At 46.3% G+C, this 21,987-nt stretch overlaps 1 protein-coding gene and 1 long non-coding RNA gene across 2 annotated transcripts in view; one reads left to right on the forward strand and one right to left on the reverse strand.

The window, feature by feature from the left end:
- Positions 1-2,661: 2,661 nt before the first annotated feature.
- The window catches only part of JPH2 (junctophilin 2), a 60,977-nt gene continuing 41,651 nt past the window's right edge, over positions 2,662-21,987 (reverse strand). The window contains exons 3-6 of the mRNA XM_054045906.1: positions 21,744-21,862; positions 9,479-10,401; positions 6,559-6,656; positions 2,662-5,426 (exon numbers count right to left, since the gene is read on the reverse strand). Of these exons, the coding sequence (XP_053901881.1) occupies positions 6,576-6,656; positions 9,479-10,401; positions 21,744-21,862 (1,123 nt within the window). The 3' untranslated portion in view covers positions 2,662-5,426; positions 6,559-6,575. The remainder of the gene's footprint in view (positions 5,427-6,558; positions 6,657-9,478; positions 10,402-21,743; positions 21,863-21,987) is intronic.
- LOC128846664 (uncharacterized) lies at positions 13,659-19,652 on the forward strand. The gene is made up of 2 exons (XR_008446806.1): positions 13,659-13,892; positions 19,448-19,652. It is a non-coding gene; the product is annotated as an uncharacterized LOC128846664 (long non-coding RNA).

Here is a 21,987-nt window from a genome sequence, read left to right on the forward strand (position 1 = left end):
ATGGAAGGTCAGCCTCAAAAGTCACCATCCAGTTACACCTTTAACATTACCCTGTGTTGTTCTGTTTGTGGTTTTAAGGGGTGATTTTTCAAAAGGCCTGAAGCCAGGCCACCTCCCGTCATGGGGGTGCAATGAATTCACACCCATCGTCTTCTGCTTGCAAAATGAATTGTGAGTGCCAATCAGACCACCTGCCCTGTGCAGTTTTTATAGCCTCTTTAGATTCAATTTAAAAGCCTACAGGCAAGCCCTAGGCATCAGGACAATGCACAAAATTCATAGTCCAGTTGGAATGATCACCCAGCAACAGAGCAGCCTTCCCATCAAATAAAGCAAATTAATCTCACTGGAAACGATGTCATGAAAGGAGCAAGTGCCCAGATTTGTTCCTTTAGGTACAAAAATGTGGGCCCCAATTACACCCACAAGAAGGGAGGTGGGGCCTCAGCTCTTCTGAAACTTTGGTCCTACAAATAAGTATCAGAGAAGCCTCCGTGTGTGTCTATGTGTGTATGTTAGATATTAGGAGAAACATCAAGGACAGTTCTGCACCAGAATAGGTTGCCCAAGGAGGCTGTGGGATCCCTTCCCATGAAGGATTTTAAGAACAAGTTAGACAAACACCTGTCAGGGATGAACTAGGTTTACTTTATTCTGCCTCAGCATGGTGGGCAGGACTAGAGAACCTCTTGAGATTCCTTCCAGCCCTACATTTCTATAGTGTGTGTGTGTGACATATTTGTACAATTGTGTGTCTGTATACCCATTGTCTGTGTGTCTCAATGTACAGGACGGGTTTGCATCTATGAGTGAATGTCCTGGGCTCATCACTGTAAAGTTGAACTTTATTGCATTTCCAAACCACAGTATATGAGTGTTCTAATTATGTTTACTGGCTCTATTCTTATTCTAGTCACTACTGTAGTTCTCATTCTAAACGTAGGAGAACACTGAGCTATATCACATCTCACTGTGTGGCAGTTGTTGGTAAAGGCTGACTTTTCAATGGTGACACGGCTGTTGAAACATATGCATGTGCACGTGGGTGTGTCTCTATGCATGGACGCATAAGACTAGCAACAAGTGGCCAGGATTTAGACAGCAGATAACTTGTTCTTCCATTGTGCACATTATGTGTATAGCCAGGACTTGTAAGGAATCCAGAAAAGGCAGCAGGAGGGGCTAGTGAAATCATCTGAGAGAGGCGAGGCACCAGAGCCCAGGTATGAAGTCTGCAAAGGTGCCAGCTCACAGCCTCCTCCCAGGGCTGCACTATCATCTGTCACCTTGACTAGGCATAGACGCTGATGGCCAGGTTTTCAAAAGTGCCCAGGTCTCCGTCGCCCATCTGAGAATGATGGGAGCTGCTGTATGCTGAGCACTGTTCAAAATCTGGCCGTAGGGTTTTAATCCCACTCACCCACTCTTACCAGGATCAGTTCCCATTAGCTATGACCTCACCATTTCCATTTAGAATTCTGTATAGCGAAACCATGCCCAAAGCCATATTCACACCCTGCTCTCGTCTCAGTGTACATTCTTGGTCTGTGTGTATCGCCCTTTAGTGTGTAATGGAATCGCTTTTCCAGCAGAGGGTTCTAGCGCTCCAAATATAAGGGAATAGGAAGACAACTGCTGCCTTTGGTTGGCATGATCACTTTCTGCCAAAGAGTTATTTTACAGCTTCTCCATTCTATACTGGAGCTGGTATTTTTGGGCTGGAATCTCTGCGGGGTATTAGGTTTGGAATCTTTCCCTTGCAGTAACATGCATATCGTCTCACAGCTTTCAGATATGTCTTGATGGGGATGAGAATCTCCTTTATTTCTCCCAAACTGTCCCCCTCCCAAACCAACAACCCGCGTTAGGCTGAACCAACCCTTCAGCTGATGAAGGCAGCGAGTGTTCTGGAGCCGGTGAATAACACTGCAGGGGAAACTGAGGGGCATGTGCGGGCCAATGGGCAGTGTAGGCTGCCTCTGTAGTGCTCCCAGGCCATCCACCCCAGTCCCCAGCCCTTCGAGTGACATTGCCGTTCTGGGCTGTACTCAAAGTTGCCCACTTTTTGAAAAGTTCTTCCTTGAAATTAAAATCGGTTCCAAAAGTACAATGACTTCCCCTCTACTGTACCTGTAGGTGTTCATAAATTGGTTACTGTAGGTTGCTCATGAGCAAAGATCTGCACACACTAGCTTGTTATTTATTGAAGGGTCTCTTCCCTGAGTGCTGAAATGTTGTACTCTTATTTGTTACAGTGTTGTGGGGTCACTCGTGAGCAGTGGGGAGCATGCCCTGCTTTGTTATTGTAGGGTCTGCGCCATAATGCTGAATTGTGTGCGCTGATTTGTTACAGTGTTGTGGGCTCACTCGTGAGCAGTGGGCAGCATGCATGGGTTTTTTTAATTGTAGAGTTCTAAATGGGAGCTGGGCTGCTGACATCAAAGTTTTTAAAAGCCAGAACTGACACGTGTTTTGAAAAAGCATTCCTTAAAAAAGCCATGAATTTTTCACACAGATGTAAGGGAACGAAGTCAGGTGTTATAAGTCAAATTCTGGGCCACACAATCCTAAGCATTCCTTTAACAAATGAGGTAAGGAAGCCACGTTACCGTGTCCTAAACACACCCTCCCCGGTCTTTGACTCTAAAAATACACAATAAATAAAGTGAGCAGATAACTGTTTATTATTGCACGTAATCCAGCAGAACTGACTTAAAATTCTGGCCGGTATTACACCGATCATGGACAGTACACATCTTGCAAAACCTGTGAAGAAGGCAGTCCTGTGAAGAATGAAATGTATCTCTATCTTTGTAAGACCTGAAAAGTTTATCAAAATATCCTAGTCATTTTTGAAGGCATGCAGTTTGAGGTAAATCTGTTACTTTGCAGCTAAAGAAACAAAAGCCCTAAGAGGCTGTCTCTCTCTCTCTCTCTCTCTGTATATATAAATATATATGTGTATATATATATATATATGCGCATGTAGCCCCTTAGGGCTTTTGTTTATAAAAGCAAATCTATCTACTTTTCTCAGAACATTACTGGGAACAAAGCACATTACTGAGTGCACATCACATGCATACAAACTGGGAGAGAAATCGCCTTAGCATTTTTTACAAGATCCGGTTTTGTGCTTAGAGATAAATGAAGATCTCTTAGATCTCTCAATCATATATGTGGTTAAAAAAAGCAACAGGCATATTGAAATGGTACAGCTGGCAACTAAGTGCCAGCAAATGGGTCATAAAATTTCAAAGCAACTGAGCCTGGTGTTTACAATACATTTATATTTAGAAAAAGAAGACAGGTTCAAAAAAGATGAATTGCTACCCCCCTGTGCTCTGTGAAAGTTCCTAAGAGATACTTCTCTGCTTTCTCAGGGCTGGAACAGACACATGGTTTCCAGACTGGGATCAAATTAATTTCTCCTCCCACAATTAATACCATGTAAGTGCTACTGTGGCAACATTCCTGAGCTAAATATAGTCACAAAATAAATGTGGTCGGGGGAGGGGGAGAAGGGGGAGAAAAGAACTATCACTCCTGTTTAGCTGAATTTTATCTTCAACAACTGATAAATTATACCTAAACTGCACAGAGGATTTTACCCCTGTGTCTCCAATCTGCATTAACCCCTGCACATTTGCCACATTGTATCTCAAATCCTTACAGATTGGCATTTGGAACTGTTTTAATTTTTCCCTTTATCCATCAGTTTTCTGCCATTCTTTTCTCTCTCTCATTTTCTCCCAGCTGGTACTGTGCTGTGGGACTTCAGGGTACATGAGGTGCATGATCTACTGTAAATACATTTTTAAAATACCTTAGAAATTGATACAAAATACATATTGATTTTAAAAAGAAAGAACTGTCCAAGCACTCAGTCTCACTAAACTGTAACTTCATCTGTGCCATCTTTATATGCTTGTATTGCTAAGGGTCAGAACATATTGTGAAGGAAATATCTCATTACAAAAGTACAGTCGGACTGTCAGTTTGTAGTTCTTTGTAAGGATTATTGCATATTGCTAAGGCCTCTATGTCTACAACACCAGAACAACGCCTAGAATTGTCCCCTCTTTATTTTATTGCTGGTTAAAGCCTATGTGCTGTGTCTTTTTCAGCCGAAGGCCCAGATACGCTGGAGTCTGACTGGATCCCTTGTTTTGTTTTCTCACAAAAATACCTGACCTCTTTCATTTTAATGGTGCTGCATACAATTGTTTGGAAAATCCATTCCCTTTTGTTGGAACAAGGCCGGAAGGCCATGCCTGCAGCCCAAGGATGAGCGAGAGAAGACACTGGACTGGAGATGCGCAATAATGGCATCTCTGTATTTGGCAGCTAGTTGCCTAGTTTAATAGCAACTTACATCAGGTTCTGAATGCAACATTTAAACTGGGGTTTGTTTGTTTGTTTGAAACAAAGGAATTCAGGCCAAATATTTCTTCATAAATTACAGCTGTGGAGTAATTTGCTGCAAAATGATCCTATCTAACTGCTGGTGTCATGGACATCTCTCAGCAATAAGACCCAGTGTGTGGGTGCTGCATAGTCCTTAAGCGGACATGGTCTCCATCTGCTAGTATTTGCCCACTCAAGTGCCCACTGATTAGCCCATCTGTCAAGCATGTACAACACAATGCAACCTGTCTACTGGTTCTTCAGCAGCAGTGTGTGTGATCCAGCTATCTGGTCTGAGGATGCTAGCTGGCTTTACACTCAGCCCAATTTCAGTTGCCCCTCAGCAGGAAATTATTATGGAAGCCAGGAGAGGAAATGCTTTTGGTTTCTTCACCTTGGATGATATTAGATTCACTGCCTTCCAACTATGGGTTCCCTCAAGGCTATGCCTTGTTAGTAAATACTTTAACTCCATTTCTGTAGCAGCAGGGGAAGCAGCCTAAGGCTTTTGCTAACAGTGGATTGATAATACTCTTGGATTTAGTGGAGTGGTTGAACATCCCCAGCTCTGGCCTGGCTGTTATGACTGTTCCTGGCTAACGTGTGCATTGTATTATCTCCTTGCGTTTACTGACATTCTCTGGGAAAATCTCTGATGCGGGGTCCCTCAAGGGAGTCAAAGAACACAGGGCACTTAAATGTACATGCTTCTACAACTACAGATAAATCCCTCTTCCGTGGCACGATCAGTGACTTTGGTGAGAACACTTTAAGGCAATGGCTAGTTCCTACAAAGGAAAGAACGAGGAAGGGTTGCAAAAATCCAGGCTTCTTTTTGTTGGACTGGAGAGTCACCCACCAACTGGGAGCAGTGATGCTAACCAGATAATCTGAAAGTTTTATTTTAAGGTTCATGTTTATGGTGCAACTCTAGGTTCTAAAGTCCTCCTCTTTGATGTTTCCATATGTCCAAGAGTTTAATCCCTGCCAAGGTCCATGGTCTACATCAATGGTAACACCTGTTACGGGCAAAGATCAATGGAAGAGTTAGTGAAGAGCAATATGTACAGCCATTCCTAGGTATGTTGTATGAGAGCATGAGGAGCTTCTGGTCAGAGGGAGTGTGCTAGGATGGCATGTCCCTTTCTGCCTGGATCCTTTATAAGGGAGGAAGCTGGGCTCAGTCCTTGAGACCGAAACACATGCTTCACATGCTGCAACTTGTCTGTGGGCAGATTTGGAATGAACTTGAAACCTGGCCGCTAAGAGCTGCTGTTTATCCTATTGCAAAAGGCAGTAAAGACTATTAGTGTATTTCCCCCCACAAGTTTCATTCACACCGTTGGAATAATGATTAATACATTAAGCTAAATAAAGCAGAGTTTAGCTGAGCTGTTTTAGCTACTGGTCGTCCCAACAGAACAGGAGCTTGAGTCAAACTTTGAATGGGCATGAGCTGAAGAAGGGCCTGTGAGCATTAGTTCAGGCTTGAGGCCAAGTCAGGACTAAGGTTAGGGTGAAAATTCAATAGTTTTCTTGCACATTTTCAGCCCAAGATGATAGAAAGCTTGTGTGAACTTATGAGAGATTTACAGTTTGGGCCTGTAGCCTCACAGGGACTGCGTGCAAGATTTTAATGCCACCAAGCCTAAGCTAAACCTTCATCCCCATTCAGTGTCCAGACCAGTCTCTGATCCCTAGTTTAACCCTAATCTGAACCAGGCTAGCTCTACCACAGCTGGAAATCTTACTCTGTAAGTCATGCTCATCTAACTGGGGTGGGGGAGGGAGGTTACAAATATATCATGTGACTTACACTCAGTCAAAACAGTTCAGATTTGAATGTTGAAAAACAAAGTCCCACCCCCATGAAAAAACAACTGACCAAGAATTCTTCAACTAATGTTTTTGATAATGAATACATTTGAGAATCCCTACTGGTTTGCAAACTAATTGCAAACACAAAAAGAGGCGACACTTATTGAATAAATTATTGGCTGTGAATTATTGGCGCAGCCGGCAAAGTTGGCCATTTTAAAAAGAAAGAAGTTGGAGTCTTTCTTTAAGGAAATATATTCAAAACAGGAGCAGGGAATTTTCTCCCACTGAACTCATTTCACTGTTTCATTTCCATGTATATGTCGATCTTACCTTGACTGAGGGGCACATCATGTCAGAAAATGTACAAATAAGATGGCCAGACCAATATTCAATAAGATGACCATGCAGATCATGATTGTGTTAGGTCCCTAAGGGAAAAAAGCCAAAGCAAAGTATTAACCGCCATGATTCAAATGCAGACATAGCTACAGTTCCCTGAGCTACCACCCAATTCAAAAGACACTTTTAAACCAATTTCTTTCAAAAATGGGTACCTAAGTCTAGACATCTAAATAACTGGCCTAATTTTCAAAAGCACTGAGTATCCAGCAGCTCTCACTCTTGTCCTTTGATTAAATCTTCTTCGCTATGTGACCAGGCTGAAAAGACCCTGGCAGTCTCTCTGGACTTGTGCAAACAACTAGTACAATTCATTTCAAGTTGTTTTTCAAAATTCCATTGCCTCTGCCACAAATTGTCCATGTTTGCAATGTTGCTGTTTTTAAGAAGAAAAACACTTTATTTTTGTTAGATTGTCTTAATTTGGGACTAGAAGAGAAAATAGCATGTTGAGAAAAGAAAAGCCATTTTCTTGTTATATTGATTTTCCGTCGTTGTTTTATTGTATTATTTGATGTTCCAACACTGCCATGGGGCTGGGCAAAAACAATTTTAATTTCCTTGTAGGTTGAGAGAGAGATGAAGCACATGCTTATTTTACACACCCACATCTGATGTGTGAAAACTATTCCAGGAATAGAGAGAGACAAAGGAACATTTTAAATACAATGTTGGACAATAATTTTCTGTGTGACAATCTCTTTTTCATCCAGAGGCAGGACTGGCTGTGAAAGTTACTTTGGGAGAAAAAACAAACAAACCCCTCTTACAAATGGCTATGGGATCCAAAAGGGAACTGGATGCATGTAAATGATTACATTGCACAAAAGCCAGAAGTTGTGGATCAATTTTGGTCCCTTTAGTGTCACGCGTGTGAATTGCATAGCTAGACTGCAGCAGCAGCTGGGGTTACAATGACCGGGGAAAGGAAGGCCATTACCTGAACTGGGGCAGGAGAAAGCAGCTGCTAACGAAAATCATCAAACTGAATGCATATTACTTTCATGCTGAAGAGTAACTGGATTCCTTCTCACTTTTATACAGTAACCTGAGGCTGTAACGATCAGTCACCCTCACATGCTTGTCATCAGGGCTGCCTCAGACTGGATCAGAATAACTTTTAAACTTCTGCCTTCAAGCCATGAGCCCAAACCACAACCCCAGATTCAACTGCCCCCAGGACTTGGGATCCTGATCTGCTGGCCAGCGCCTTCCTCTCTAGTGGGCAAACTTAAACCTGGCATCAGAACACAATCAGGAGCTTCAGGGAACATTCAGAGGGATGGGGGGAGGGATAGCTCAGTGGTTTAAGCACTGGCCTCCTAAACCCAGGGTTGTGAGTTCAATCCTTGAGGGGGCCACTTAGGGATCTGGGGCAAAATCAGTACTTGGTCCTGCTAGTGAAGGCAGGGGGCTGGACTCGATGACCTTTCAAGGTCCCTTCCAGTTCTAGGAGATGGGATATCTCCATTAAAATCCCAATTTCAGGGCAGGGGGCCTGTCCCACTATCAGGGAGGAATGACAGTCCAGTGGTTAGGGTGGTAGCCCAGAGCACAGAAAACCTGCATTCAATTCCCCACTCTGCCACAGATTTCCTGTATGACCTTGGCCAAGTCACTTAGGCCAAGATTTTCAAAAGCAACTAATGATGCTGAGTGTCTGAAATTTGGGGAGCCTAGCTTGAGATACTGGAAACAGGCCTGATTTTCAGGGGATGAGTGTTCAGCACTTCCTGAAAATGAGGGCCCTTTACATTGTCTCAGGTTGAGGCACCCCAAATTGAAGCATGTGAAATCACCAGTTACTTTTGAAACTCACAGTTGGTCTCTCTGTGCCTCAGCTCCCCATCTGTAATAACACAGAGACATTGGGAGGTTAAATATAGTAAAAAGATTGTGAGGCGCTCAGGTACTATGGCAACAAGGGCCATAAAAGTACCTTAGATAGATTATGTGGACAGGGGTTTTGTGATGTGGGCATCCATCCACTAGGCCACTATGGCGGCTTTAGACCACGGTTCGCTTGATACAGGCCACCAACCCATCTGGTGGTAACAACGGCTTTTGATTAGGAAGAGGTAAGCCAATCAGGATAAAATAAGAACCCGCCCTTTCAATCACCCAAACCTTGAGGCAGAAAGTCAAACCCAAACTTCATATGACAGTCAAAACAATTAATATTTGTAACAAAAGATTCCAAGCACCTCCTTCACCTCAGACTGGAAGCAGAACTATCTTTAAATCAGATGAGAAATACCATCTTTGTGGTATTACTGGTCCAGCTTAACCCTGCAGACACTGGGAAAGCCGCTTCTTATGAGGGTTCCAGCCTAATTTTTAGGCCGTAAAGGTTTGAAGAAGCCTCTGAAACTCTAAGTATCTAAACCTTCAGACCCTTTTGAAGTTCACCTGTTAATATTCACTGCCCAGTTGTTCCAGATACAAACCAGTGAACTGGAGGTGAAAGGTCAATTCCCAATCTCCTGAGCCATCCTGGTCGCTAGCGAAAACCTTGCATTAGGCATGGATAAAACGATCCCAGAGATCTTTCATAGTTTCATAGATTTTAAGGCCAGAAGAAACGCTGGGGCATCTGGTCTCATCTAAAGTTATATTACATTTAAATTACCTCCAGTTAACCAAGATACTGGCAAGCTGCTTCACTAGAAGTTGAACTCTCAAACCAGCCTTCCAAAATGCATGTGCAGATTTTGTACCCACACTTGCACATGCAAATTGGTGAGAGGTGTGCAACCACCCCAAGAGAATGCACAATTTCAAAGGCAGCTTTGAAAATCTGGCCCCACACGCATAAAATTCCCATTCTAATAAGGCTACCATGCAACATCACCTCTTCAAATTCATCCACTTCCTGCGTCACTGCTTCAGGGGAAGGCTCCTTCTTAGCTACCACTGCAGGTTCAGGTTTAGCCAGAGCCTTGGTCTCAGTCTTTTGCTCAGGCTTGGCTTCAGTTGCAGCTTCTGTTTTCACAGCAGCCTTGTACTCGGCTACATGGTTTTGCTTCAGCTCTTGTTTATGTTTGGGCTCTGGCGCGGCCTGCTCTGGTTTAGATTCTACTTCGGGCACTGGTTTCTCTTCAGGTGGTGGTTCCTGCTGAGTGATGGGTGTACCTCCCCTCCTCTGAAGTTCTGCTTTGTGTTCAATAGCCCTCACGTCAGTTCTTGGCTCTGGGGAGACCGACTTGGTAGGTGATTTGGGGACAGGGAATGGTTCTTCCTCAAAGTCCAAGGGGGGAGTGACTGGGGAGGTCCTCACTGCATAGCTGTGATAGCCTTGGTATAATTCAACATCAGGTTCTTGCACTATCCTCTGAAGGGGCTTGATCTCCATCTGGTCTGCTGAAGTCCTGGTATTGCTGAGCCGAATGGAGTTCTGTGAGGCAGGTCTGCTACTGGCTGCTGCCTTCTCCCCATGTGCCAACAGTGCATTGGATGGTGTGCTGGACCTACTTCCTGTGAGGCTCCCGTCTCTGCTGTGATCCCCATTCCAGTTGCCGGGGCTGAGGAAGCCATCCCTCTGTGAACTCTGCTTTGCCCGCTTTGCCTCCGGCGGCGTTCCAGCAGGACTCGGAGATGGCATTCGGGCTGGATTTTCCTTGCGGTCGTCAGAGTCTTTCTCCTGGAGCTGAGGGTTTTCTGGAGGGGTTGACGGTGGTGGTGATTTGGTTGGTGGCAGTACTGCTTCCATGTTCGCCACATTCTCGACATTCTCAATGATCTCCTGGAGCAGCTTCCTCTTCTGGTACTCAGGGCCTGGAGGAGAAGAAAGGAAGAGATGTTCAGCATCCTCTATGAGTAGTTGGTCACCTTCTGCCTGCCTCTTGGTTCTCATGAGCTAAAGGGTCTACGTGAACACATGCTTAAGGGCCCCTTCTGATTCTTGTTATCATGTGGGAACACAAGGGACCTACTTTTCTGGTGCTCCATGACCTGGCCACTGTTTTTGAGGGTGCAAGTTTGTGCCTGCATAAAACTGCATCTACATTTTTGTGTCTGCACTTCACTGCAGGTGCAAATACTACACATCAAGATGTACTACATGATTTGTAGGTACAAACAGGAAGTTAGATTCTCTCTACTAATATGCATCACAGACCCAACTTTGCACCTCCCAAACTAAATATCTGAAAATCAGGAACAGAGGGTTTTCATAATCATAGACATTATAGATGGGAAAGATCTTGTAAGTCTAGTTGGATTGGCCGGGATTGCTCTCTTCTGTTAGAAGCAGGACCTGCTCACAGACTGTAATGTCTACATTGTCACTTTGCCAAGATCCTAGCCTAGGATAAGGTAAACAAGAGAGAAAAAGTGGGTGGGGTAATATCTTTTATTGGACCAACTGTTGTTGGTGGAAGAGACAAGATTTTGAGCTATACAGAGCTCTTCTTCAGGTCAAGGTAACGTAACTCACTCTGCGTGTGCTGGATGGTTCCTGCAGGCCTCCTGCCTGTACTCGGCCATGTGCCGTTTCTGACATGGACTCTATATAAAGCACCAGGTTCAAGTAACTAAGCCTTTACCTTAAAATATTCTGAAGCCCACTTATGGGGACTGTCTAGTTCCATGGGAGACTGTCTAGGTCAATAGTTTGGATGTGACCCAGCAGGAAGATTGTGTACCACCCATACTATATTTTAAGGACAGCCCTGATTTTATGGGTTCATCCTGTGTTCTGCAAGGCCAGTCTGATACAGGCACCAGTTGGTGATTCAACACATTCCTATCTGAAACTGGCACACAGACCCTGCAGGGTTCCACTGAAAAAATAGATAATATGCAGAACGACAAGAAGGTTCTTCCCACTTAGAGAATATTATTGTATTTCATTCAAGTTCCTCCCAAACCGGCCTTTTGTTGCATTTCCCAGCAGCTAAACAGTCCTGCTGCATTTCTCCGAGTGACTTAACTAGCTGGGACTTTTACCAAAGATGACACCCCGTTCCAGGTTAAAGGATACACTAAAAAGGCCAAGAGAAGATTCTCTCCCTCTCAGTTAATAAACCTGTGAACTAAAGAAAAATCCCTGTTATTCTAGGGAGAGGGAAATAAAAATTCTCCCATACACCTTTGTAGCTCCTTTCACTCCTTTCACCCAAGAAGCAAAATATTCTTTACAAACAATCAGTATCACAATCTCAGCTCAGTCGAAACACAGTGAGGTAGCTGCTGTTCTCTCCATTACGCAGCTGGAGAAGCTGAGGCATAGAGATACAAGGTGATGTTCCCAGGTCACACAGTCAGTCACGTGAAGAGCTGGAATAGGATCCCAGAGTCCTGACTGTGAAGAGTACATACCCACTGGTTTGTACTTGACACGGCTCAGCTGTGCCTTGACTGCCGCTACTAGCATGATGACAGCAAGTGTGAGTGGAAAATCAGTGTAGACATAGCCTCAACCTCACCTTCCTGTCAGATCCCTTCACTCCCCTCCTTCTGAAACAAATGTGAATGTCTCTTACTCTTATATTCTTTGTTCTAGTCACTTGCCCTAGAAATGTGTTCCATGCATTGATTTCCCTTTGCCTAAAGAAAGGACTTTCTAACCATCTCCTGTGAAAAGAGCCAGGTTGTATTTTCTGCAATACATCTAAACTCCTAAAATCACAGTATGTTTTCAGAAGAGATTCACCACACATTGGAAACAGACACTTATCTCTATCTCTGACACTGCCCTTCAAACAGGCAGCTAAGGGAAAACTGAGACAAGGAGCAAAACAGGTCAAAACAAAAAGTCATTCCCTGGCTGGACTTCCCTGCACCTGTACAGGGAAAGCCAAATGAGTCATCCAGGCAAAAGGGCCTGCTGTGACAGCCAAGTGTGTAGATGAAGCCTGGCTCTGCAGACCTGTGCAATGTTCAGCTAAGTGACCTCTGGCACGGAGATCCTGTTCAGAACAGCAGAGCAAAGACCCATCACAATTCCACAAGGTGACTCCAGGCTTTAGATTTCACTCTGACGTCTGACCTCATCGGACTTGCTGGTGTCAACACATCTTAGATCATTGTTTGCCTATCAGTAAATCTTTGCTTCTCGGTAGCCCTGCACAAAGACTGCACAGCAAGTCCCCACCAAACAAACCTGCTTACATTTTGAAGTACAGTAGTACAATCTGGCCTCTTTAAAACAAACAACAAAACCCTACCAACCCAACATGCCCTGCACACGCTTCTCCCTGTGGGGAGATGATGAAAAAAACAAACAGCAAATAGATGCGTGGTCACATCGCTTAAAGCACTGCTGGAAGGTGCGATACCAGGGGCAGAGTGCAGGAATCTGAACAGAGTAGGGCAGAGTCGTTGGCCTATGCCAGTTGTCAAAGGGCAGCAGGCAAAGGTGAGGATGCAGGAATGGTACTTTGGCCCCTGGTCTACAGGAGGGTGGTTATTGTTACTGATATTACAGTGGTGCCTAGAGGCCCCAACTGAGACCAGGGCGGCATTGTGCTAGGTGCTGTACATACACATTGTAAGAGACGGCCGCTGCCCAAAGCACCTGCAGTATAAATAGATAAGACAGACAAAGGGTGGGAGAGGACACAGAGGCACAGAGAGAGGAAGTGATTTGCCCAAGGTCACATAGCAGTTTAGTGGCAGAGCCCTAGTGCCCTATGTAGGAGACTACATCATGTTCCCACTGGTTGCAGCTTCCTTCCTCTCCACATGGTCCCAATCCAACACCCCTGCTAAGAATCCTTCTGAGAGGTGGTGGAGAAGATGGAGTCTGTTTCGTCTAGTATAATTGCCAAAAAATCCTGCCTACACTAGAGCAAACAACCCGGATTTAATTAGAGGTGGGTGCCTAAGTGAAACATGTCTGTGGCTATTCATCTGAGTAAAAGACTCTATTCACTCTGAGTTCACGCCCTTTTGTGGTCACTTTCTGCCAGTATTTCAGCAAACAAGTGTGCTGGCCAAGACAGTGAATTTGAAGGGACTATTCAAGCATATCATTCATGTAAAGCAAATTTTACATTTGTAATCCTGACTATTCAGACCAGAAACCTGATTCCAAGAGCTCTGCTTAGCTGATCAGGGAACAGAAATACTCCAGGGGTCCAGTTTGCGTTTTGAACGTCAAATGCAACATGCTGCCTGTGACTGATCAGCAGAGCAAGAACCACTGGCAGAATTACTTGGCTTGCTTTCAGCTCCTGTTCAAGCCATGCCACCTACAACTGTCTTTGGAAGCAGCATCCCCTGTGTGGTTCTGCTGATCCTGAGAGCTTCTGGGGAACACAGAGGTATGTAGCAGAGTATGTGCTCCAAAGGAACAGGGCCTTTCAGTCTCCCTGCCGTGGACTATCTAGCCGTTCAATCTCTTTTTCTCCCTTCCTCCAAGTATTAACTGAGGTTTTGAGCCTGGCCTGGAAATTGATTGACTCCTGCTAAAAAATCAGTGGTGTGAGCAGTATGCTGCTAACTCTGGCCTGTATAGGGTGACTCCTACCAAAGGTGGGGGTAGGGGAGAAGTATAGGATTTATTTTAGCCACCCTGCCTGCACTCTCCTGTCAATCATAAAGAGACCCATTCAGGGCCATTTATTTCTGGCTGCCACTAGATTATTTGGAGGCTATTTCACCAGTTGTTCAATCTCCTCAAAATAGCGTCCAGCGGCCTCCCCACCCGCCTTGGGTTCCTCGCCTCTCAGCTGGTGCCGTCTTCTCCCTCTGAATAATTCACACAAGAAAAATCAATCTCACAAACATGCCGGCACTCCCCACCTCTCTCACTCTCCGGCGTTTGCTCAGCCTGTGCCTTGTCGCCTGCCTCTGAGTGCGACATTTCAGCGAGGCCCTTTCCCTGCAGGATTTTTGCCCCTTTTTGTTACACCCGTGATACTGGCTGGGACACTGTGCAGAATACTTACTAAAGGGCTGGTGCGATTTGCACTGGCAACGTAGGCACTCTTTTTGCACCCGTCTAAATGAACAGCACTTTGTATTTCTAACTACTTGAGTGGCACCCACAAAAGAGGGGCAGCCCTCTTGGGGTATGTCTTCACTGCACAATTACCAAGGCCCCTATCTGGGTTTTAGCCCAAACCCCCCAACTGTCCACCTCTGACCTGTGTTTGGAGGTGCTTTAAGTCTGGGCTGGTTGGCCCGGTTGAGAGTGTGGGTTAGAACCTGGGTGCTTCACTCAAGCTGGAAACTGCTCACCTTGTAGTGAGGATGCAGGCAAAATCACTCAAGTAACGACAGTCCTCCACTGCTTTCCCACGATTCCACCCAGGGAATAGACAAGTTCTCACACAATTGACATAATTAACTGGGAATGACTCCTAGAGCCTCTCAGCACAAAGAAAAAAAGGTTACCTGCCTTTCGTAACTGTTGTTCTTTGAGATGTGTTGCTCATGTCCATTCCATTCTAGGTACGTGCGCGCACATGTGCGTGAACATCAGAGATTTTTGCATTAGTGGTACCGGTAAAGCCGGCTGTAGCGCCCTCTAGATTGCCGCACTTATGCCGCGGTATATCTCTACACCCTCTTAGTTCCTTCTTGCCGACAACTCCGACCAAGGGGCAGGAGGGCGGGTAATGGAATGGACATGAGCAACACATCTCGAAGAACAACAGTTATGAAAGGTAACCATTTTTTCTTCTTCGAGTGCTTGCTCATGTCAATTCCATTCTAGGTGACTCGCAAGCAGTATCCGTGGAGGTGGGCTTGGAGTTCATCATCGTGCAGCTTGTAGTACAGCTCTGTCAAAGCTGGCAGACCTTTCAGGAATCGCCCCTGCTGGGTCAGTGCGTAGTGCAATGTGAACGTATGGACGGATGACCAGGCGGCGGCCCGACAGATCTCTTGGATCGGCACCTGTGCCAGGAAGGCCACCGAAGACGTCTGTGCTCTAGTGGAATGAACCATCACAACCACTGGTGGGGGCACTGTCACCAGCTCGTAGCACTGGTGGATGCACGCCGTGATCCAAGACAAAATTCTCTGGCCTGACACCTGGCAGCTCTTCATCCTGTCCGCGACAGCAACGAACAACTGCATAGGGAACGGCCGCATTCTATCGATGTAGAAGGCCAGCGCCCATCTGACGTCCAGTGTATGCAACCTGCGCCCCTCATCTGATGCGTGAGGCTTTGGACAGAGGACTGGTAAGTAACTGTCCTAGCCCATGTGGAACTGGGAAACAACCTTGGGCAGAAAAGCCGGATGTGGGTGCAGCTGGACCTTGTCCTTGTAGAAGACCGTATAGGGCAGCTCCGACGTGAGCGCCCTGATCTCGGACTTCCGCTGTGACGACATTATAGCGACCAAGAAGGACGCCTTCCAGTGAAGGAGCAGGAGGGAGCAGGAAGCTAGGGGTTCAAAAGGAGGGCCTGTGAGCTTCAAAGCACCAGATTCAGGTCCCACGGGGGAACCGGGTCTTGGACGTGTGGGTACAGGCGCTCTAGACCTTTCAGGAATTGTGCCATCATGGGATGGGCAAAGACAGACCTGCCCTGAAGCGGAGGGTGGAATGCAGAAATGGCCACCAGGTGAACCCTGACCGAAGACAGCGACAAGCCCTGGAGTTTTAGATGCAGCATACAGTCCAGGATGTCCTGCAACGAGGCCTCCTCAGGACAAACACACTTATCCAAGGTCCAACATGCGAAGCGTTTCCACTTGGCCACCTAGGTAGCTATGGTGGAAGGCTTCCTGCTGCCCAGCAGGACCTGTTGGACCGCTGCAGAGCATTCTCGCTCGTCCATGCTTAGACACAGAGCAGCCACGCCGTCAGGTGCGGCGACGCCAGGTTCAGGTGCAGCAGATTGCCGTGGTTCTGGGATCGCAGATCCGGACGGAGAGGTAACTGCAGCGGGTCGGCCACCGAAAGACTCAGCAGCCTGCCGAACCAGTGCTGGTAATTCTCATTGCCAAGCGGGGCAATGAGAATGACGCACACTCTGTCTTGCTTCACCTTTAGCAGGACGCTGTGGATAAGCGGCACTGGTGGAAAGGTGTACATCAGCGCTCCCGACCACGGGATCAGGAAGATGTCCAACAGGGAACCCTTGTCCCCGCCGTATATGAAGCAGAACACGTGGCACTTCCTGTTCTGCCTGGACATAAACAGGTCCACCTGGGGAGTCCCCCATCGTCGGAAGATCAGATTGACCACCTCCGGATGGAGTGACCACTCATGGCGAGAGGACAACGCCCTGCTGAGGCGATCTGTCAGGATGTTCCTGGTTCCAGGTACGTTAGCAGCCACCAGGTGGATGGCGTTCTGCACACAAAGGACCCAGAGGCTGAGCTCCGCGTGCCTGTTGATGTAGTGGGGGAGGGATAGCTTAGTGGTTTGAGCATTGGCCTGCTAATTAATACATTGCGGCCGTGTTGTCCGTGAGGACCTGCACCACCTTGCCTTTCAGGTGGGACAAAAATGCCTGATAGGCCAGGTGCACCATCTTGAGCTCCCTGACATTGATATGAAGAGCTAAGTCGTGCTGCATCCAGCGACCTTGGGTGCTGAGCTCGCCTACGTGGGCTCCGCAGCCCAGATCTGATGCGTCCGAGACCAGAGTGAGCGACAGTGATGGGGACACAAAGGGAATCTCCCGCAGCACTGACTTGGGTTCTAGCCACCAGTTCAAGAGCGAGAGGATGTGGTCCAGCACAGTGACCACTCGGTCTAGGGGATGCCTGCTGGGAACGTAGACTGTTGCTAGCCACATTTGCAGGGGTCGCAGATGAAGCCTGGCATGCCTGACCATGTATGTGCACGCTGCCATGTGGCCCATCAGCCGCAGGCAGGTGAGGGCCGTGGTGATCGGATGTCTCCTCACGTGGGCAATGAGATCCACCATGGCCTGAGAGTGTGTTTCCGGAAGGAAGGCCCGGGAATTGAGAACCACTCCGATAAACTCTATGCACTGGACCAGTGTTAACGTGCACTTTTCCGTGTTTATCAACAAGCCCAGGTCACTGCAAGTGGAGCATACCAGATCAAGGCTTCTCCGCACCTGTCCCAGAGACCTGCCCTTGATGAACCCGTCGTCAAGGTACGGAAAGATCTGGACCCCCCGGCGTCTGAGGTAAGGCGCTACTGGCGCCATGCATTTCGTGAACACCCTGGGGGCTGAGGACAGGTCGAATGGTAGCACCATGAACTGGAAGTGGCGCCCTGCAACTATGAAATACAAGAACCGTCTGTGTCCTGGGAATGTGGAGACATGGAAATAAGCATCCTTTAAGTTGAGAACGGAGTACCAGTCCCCTGGATCCAGGGAGGGGATAATGGAGGCCAGGGAGACCATGTGGAACTTCAACTTCTTGAGAGACTTGTTGAGGCCACGCAGGTCCAGGATGGGCTGAGGCTCCAGGATGGCCTTCGGGATTAGGAAGTATTGGGAGTAGAATCTTCTTTCTTCCATGTCCTGAGGAACCGCTTCCACAGCCCCCAACTGCAGAAGCTTGTCGACCTCCTGAACCAGGAGCTGCTCGTGAGAGGGATCCCTGAAGAGGGATGGGGAAGCAGGGGAGTGGGAAGGAGGGGTATTCACAAACTGCAGGGTATAGCCCCGAGCTACTATGTCCAGGACCCAGCGGTCCAAGGTAACCAGCACCATGCACAGAGGCCGAAGTACTCAGTACGGCCTGTGCAGAGGGCTCGGAAGCCGGGTGGACAGCGAACTCCATCAGGAGAGCCCTGAGGCGAATGTCCCTCTCCTTCTGGGTGTGAGGCCGAAAGTTCTTACAGATTTGGCAACGCTCCTTGATGTGTGATTCCCCCAAGGCAGCTGTTGGGGGGGTCACTCACAGGCATAGGTCTGCCACAGACCGAGCAGGGCTTAAACCTGGGAGCTCGGGGCATGCCCCACTTGGGGCGAAGTCCCCGCTGAGACCTTAACTATCAGCTAACTATGCACTTAACAACTACTAACACTAACTACAATCAAACGAAGGCCTGAAGGCATGAAGTCCAATGGGAGAAACCGCTAGCTCTTGACAAGAGAGGCGCTCTGACTGACAACCATGGCGGTAAGAAGGAACTGAGAAGGTGTGGGCTGGCAGTGCCTGATAAATCGCGGCATGAGCATGGCACTCTACAGGGCACTACAGCCAGTCCTTTGGGTACCACTGAGGCAAAAATCTCCGACAGCCTCGCACATGAGCGCATGCACACCTAGAATGGAATTGACATGAGCAAGCACTCGAAGAAGAACCACGGGATATGTCCCCAGGGATGCATGGTCAAGTGCAGAACCAGTGAGGACACAGTAACATAGGTGTAGCTTTGCTGTGGGGATTCTAACAGCCAGGATAGGCTAATCTGGGTGCTGAGACTTGCGTCCCAATCCCCCAAGCTAACTCTACAGTGAAGACATACCCTTGGGAACGTAGCTGTGTAAGTCCAGGACTCCTCTCACAAGAGCTGGGCAAATAATGGACTTTTCAGTTCACTGATAGTTCTGAAAAATCAGGACAAAAATTGTTTCAAGTCTAACCAAAAATGAAATTTTTTGGAGTTTTCAGTGAAGCAAAAAGTAAAAAAAAAAAAAAAATCATTTTGGCTTGAAAGAAATATTTTGGTTGACCCAAAATGAAATGTTTGGTTTTTAATCTGAGCAGTGCTTGTATATTTTTGCATTAAAAAAAAAAAATAAGACAGAATTGTTGCAATAAAAAGTCATTTTGACCCCAAAAACTCAAAACATTTCATTTTGAAAACATTGACGTAAAAGGTTTCGACTTTTTCAGATTTTTTTCCATCTGAACCAAACTGACAGAACTGACATAAATTTGCGAAACTTTTGCTATTGCCAAAAAGTTTCATCCAAAAATTTTTACCCAGCTCTACTTCGCACCCATAACAGAGGGGGAAGGATGCATCTACAATGAGACATCACACTGCCAGATGTGTACAACCAATCATGGCCTGAATCCGGAGGAGACAGCACTGTGAATAGAAATGACTGATGTGTCACGTGATGAGAAGTCATGGGAGTTACTGCCATGGGTTGAAACCATGCAAAAGCGAATAAATGACATTTATTTTCTCTTTTGTGTACATGTGATTTCTGGGTCTTTATTTGATCCCCATAAACTCAAGTCTGCAGATAAACTGGAGGTTGTTGTATTATTTAAAAATCACGTACTTAAAATAAAACTCAGTAAAAGAGAGAGGAACAGCCTGGCATAAGAAAGATTGACATGAAGGAATTCCATTTGTATAACACTTGGTTGGAATTTGATTGCTAGTGGGCCAGATTCTCAGTTACGCTACATTTATGCCCTTTTAAACTGGCAGAGTGGTATAAAGGGATTTGAGTGTAAATGAAAATTCAGGCCATTACAGTTTTGTTTACAGATGCATGTTTTCCTGGTAGTGTTGTATCATTTTGCTTTTCTGTACTCCACTCTCTCAATAAAACATAATTTGCATTAAAAAGAGAGAAAAGAAGGAAAACAAGAATGCTAATAAAATATTAGAAGATGCAAGAATCTGATGTAACTCTAAATTCAAAAGGCGTTTAGCTGATTCAAGCATTTGAGGTTTGAAGCAGGAATGACACGCTGTTTCAGCCTGGGGTGGGGTGGTGGGGGTGGAGGGGGGCATTTTGCAAAGAGTGCACAAATTACATCATGGAATCACCACAGATGCAAAAAAATCTAAATATATACTTAAAAAAAAAACCCACACTGGGAATTCCAATTTCCTCTTACATGCATGCTATAAATACCCTGGTGTGTGCTGGGTGAATTGTGGAACCATAAGTGACAGCTGACAGTCTCATGCTGGGATCAAATGAGCTATTGTTAACTGAAGCGTCATATGTTGGCTCACACACATGCCAACGTGTGATGGTGCTTCCCAGCTTAAAGCCAGCTACAACAGAATTGACCATGCTTTGGGTACCCAGGAAGTCCTCCCACAGAGTGATGTATCTCGGCTATTATAGCCAGGGACAACAGAAGTCTGCAGGGAATTTGGACAATATCTGTGGGGATTTTTCTCCTTCAACCTGCAGAATTTCTCTCTGTTGGAGAGGAGCAATTTTTCTTTCCTACTGTGTGTCCTGTTTTCATGTTAATACCAGAGATCAGTGTAATCCTCAAGGTATTCAAACCAAAGGAAAAGTAAGCATCACAGCCTACTGGTTAACGAAGGGGATTGGGAGTCTGGACACTTGGGTTCTATTCCCATCTCTGCTACTGATTTCCTGTATTACCTTAGGCAAATCACCAAGCCTCTTTGTAAATTCAGGCACTGAGAGGTGGAGTGACTTGCTTGAGGTAACAAAACAAGTCAGGAGAAAGATGTCAGAGTTAGGACTGCAAGTTGTCTGCACTAGCCACTAGATCTGCTCCCTCAGTCGACAAAGTCAGGTTTACAAAACGTAAGAAGAATTCATTTCCAGTTGGCTGTAGTTCGGGAAAGTTTCTGGCATTTATGACCAAGTTCTAGTAGTAAACATCACATCTATTAACTCCCTACTGCTCGATCTCAAGAAATAGCCTGCCAAGGATTTTCTTAACAGAATAATCTGCATCCGTGAGAAGAAATTAAATAGTAACGAATGATAATATTTTACAGTAGTAACTTTCTCACCGCATTTTATAGGCATTAACTAGCTAAACCTGACAACCCCCTGTCCAGTGTGGAGACACATGAAACTATGAATTCCTCTGGCAAATCTGGACCAACAAAAATCAAGGTAAAGCTCTTCAAAAGTGCAGGCCTGCATACGATGAACTGCTCCAACACCCAGTGCACAAGCAGTGGGTTATGGGAACACAATTGGGGCCCAGACAAATCTGCAGCCAGACCTATAGAAAGGGCGGGGTGAATTGGGGGGGGGGGTGCGAGCACCAATTTCTTTAATTCTTTATTTGCTTCTTTTCCTCTAAGTCATTTCTAGCCCTTGCTGACCTGGGGAGCAAAAAGCTTTTGGGAAAGTGTCTTGGGTCAATATCCCTGAGTAAACTGGCCAGTCCACATTGTACCAATGGGCTGCGTTCGACCCTCTGGGAAATCGCAAAACACTCCTCTGCTCTTCTCAGCCTCGGTACCTCTTGCACCCTCCCGCTCCCTGCTGATTGGGGCACAGCACCTGAGGATTAAGTAGAAGTTGCTCCCCCCAGCTTACCTGGCTGATAGAAGTCTGGAGACAGTTCCCTGGCCATAGTCCTGGCTACGCTCGATTCACTGTTAGCTGCCTGAGCTGCTTGCTCAGCTCCATCTGCCTTGGCTTTGGCATGGGAGGTCCTGTGAAGAAAACACCACCACGACATTAAGTATCTCCCGAAGCTATGATCAGCATGGCCCAAGCACATGGCATTGGCTACACAGAGAACACTGAAGAATTAAAAATCTGGCACCTCATTTCCCAA

The sequence above is a fragment of the Malaclemys terrapin genome, chromosome 12 (assembly GCF_027887155.1).
Source record: "Malaclemys terrapin pileata isolate rMalTer1 chromosome 12, rMalTer1.hap1, whole genome shotgun sequence".
Taxonomy (NCBI): domain Eukaryota; kingdom Metazoa; phylum Chordata; order Testudines; family Emydidae; genus Malaclemys; species Malaclemys terrapin.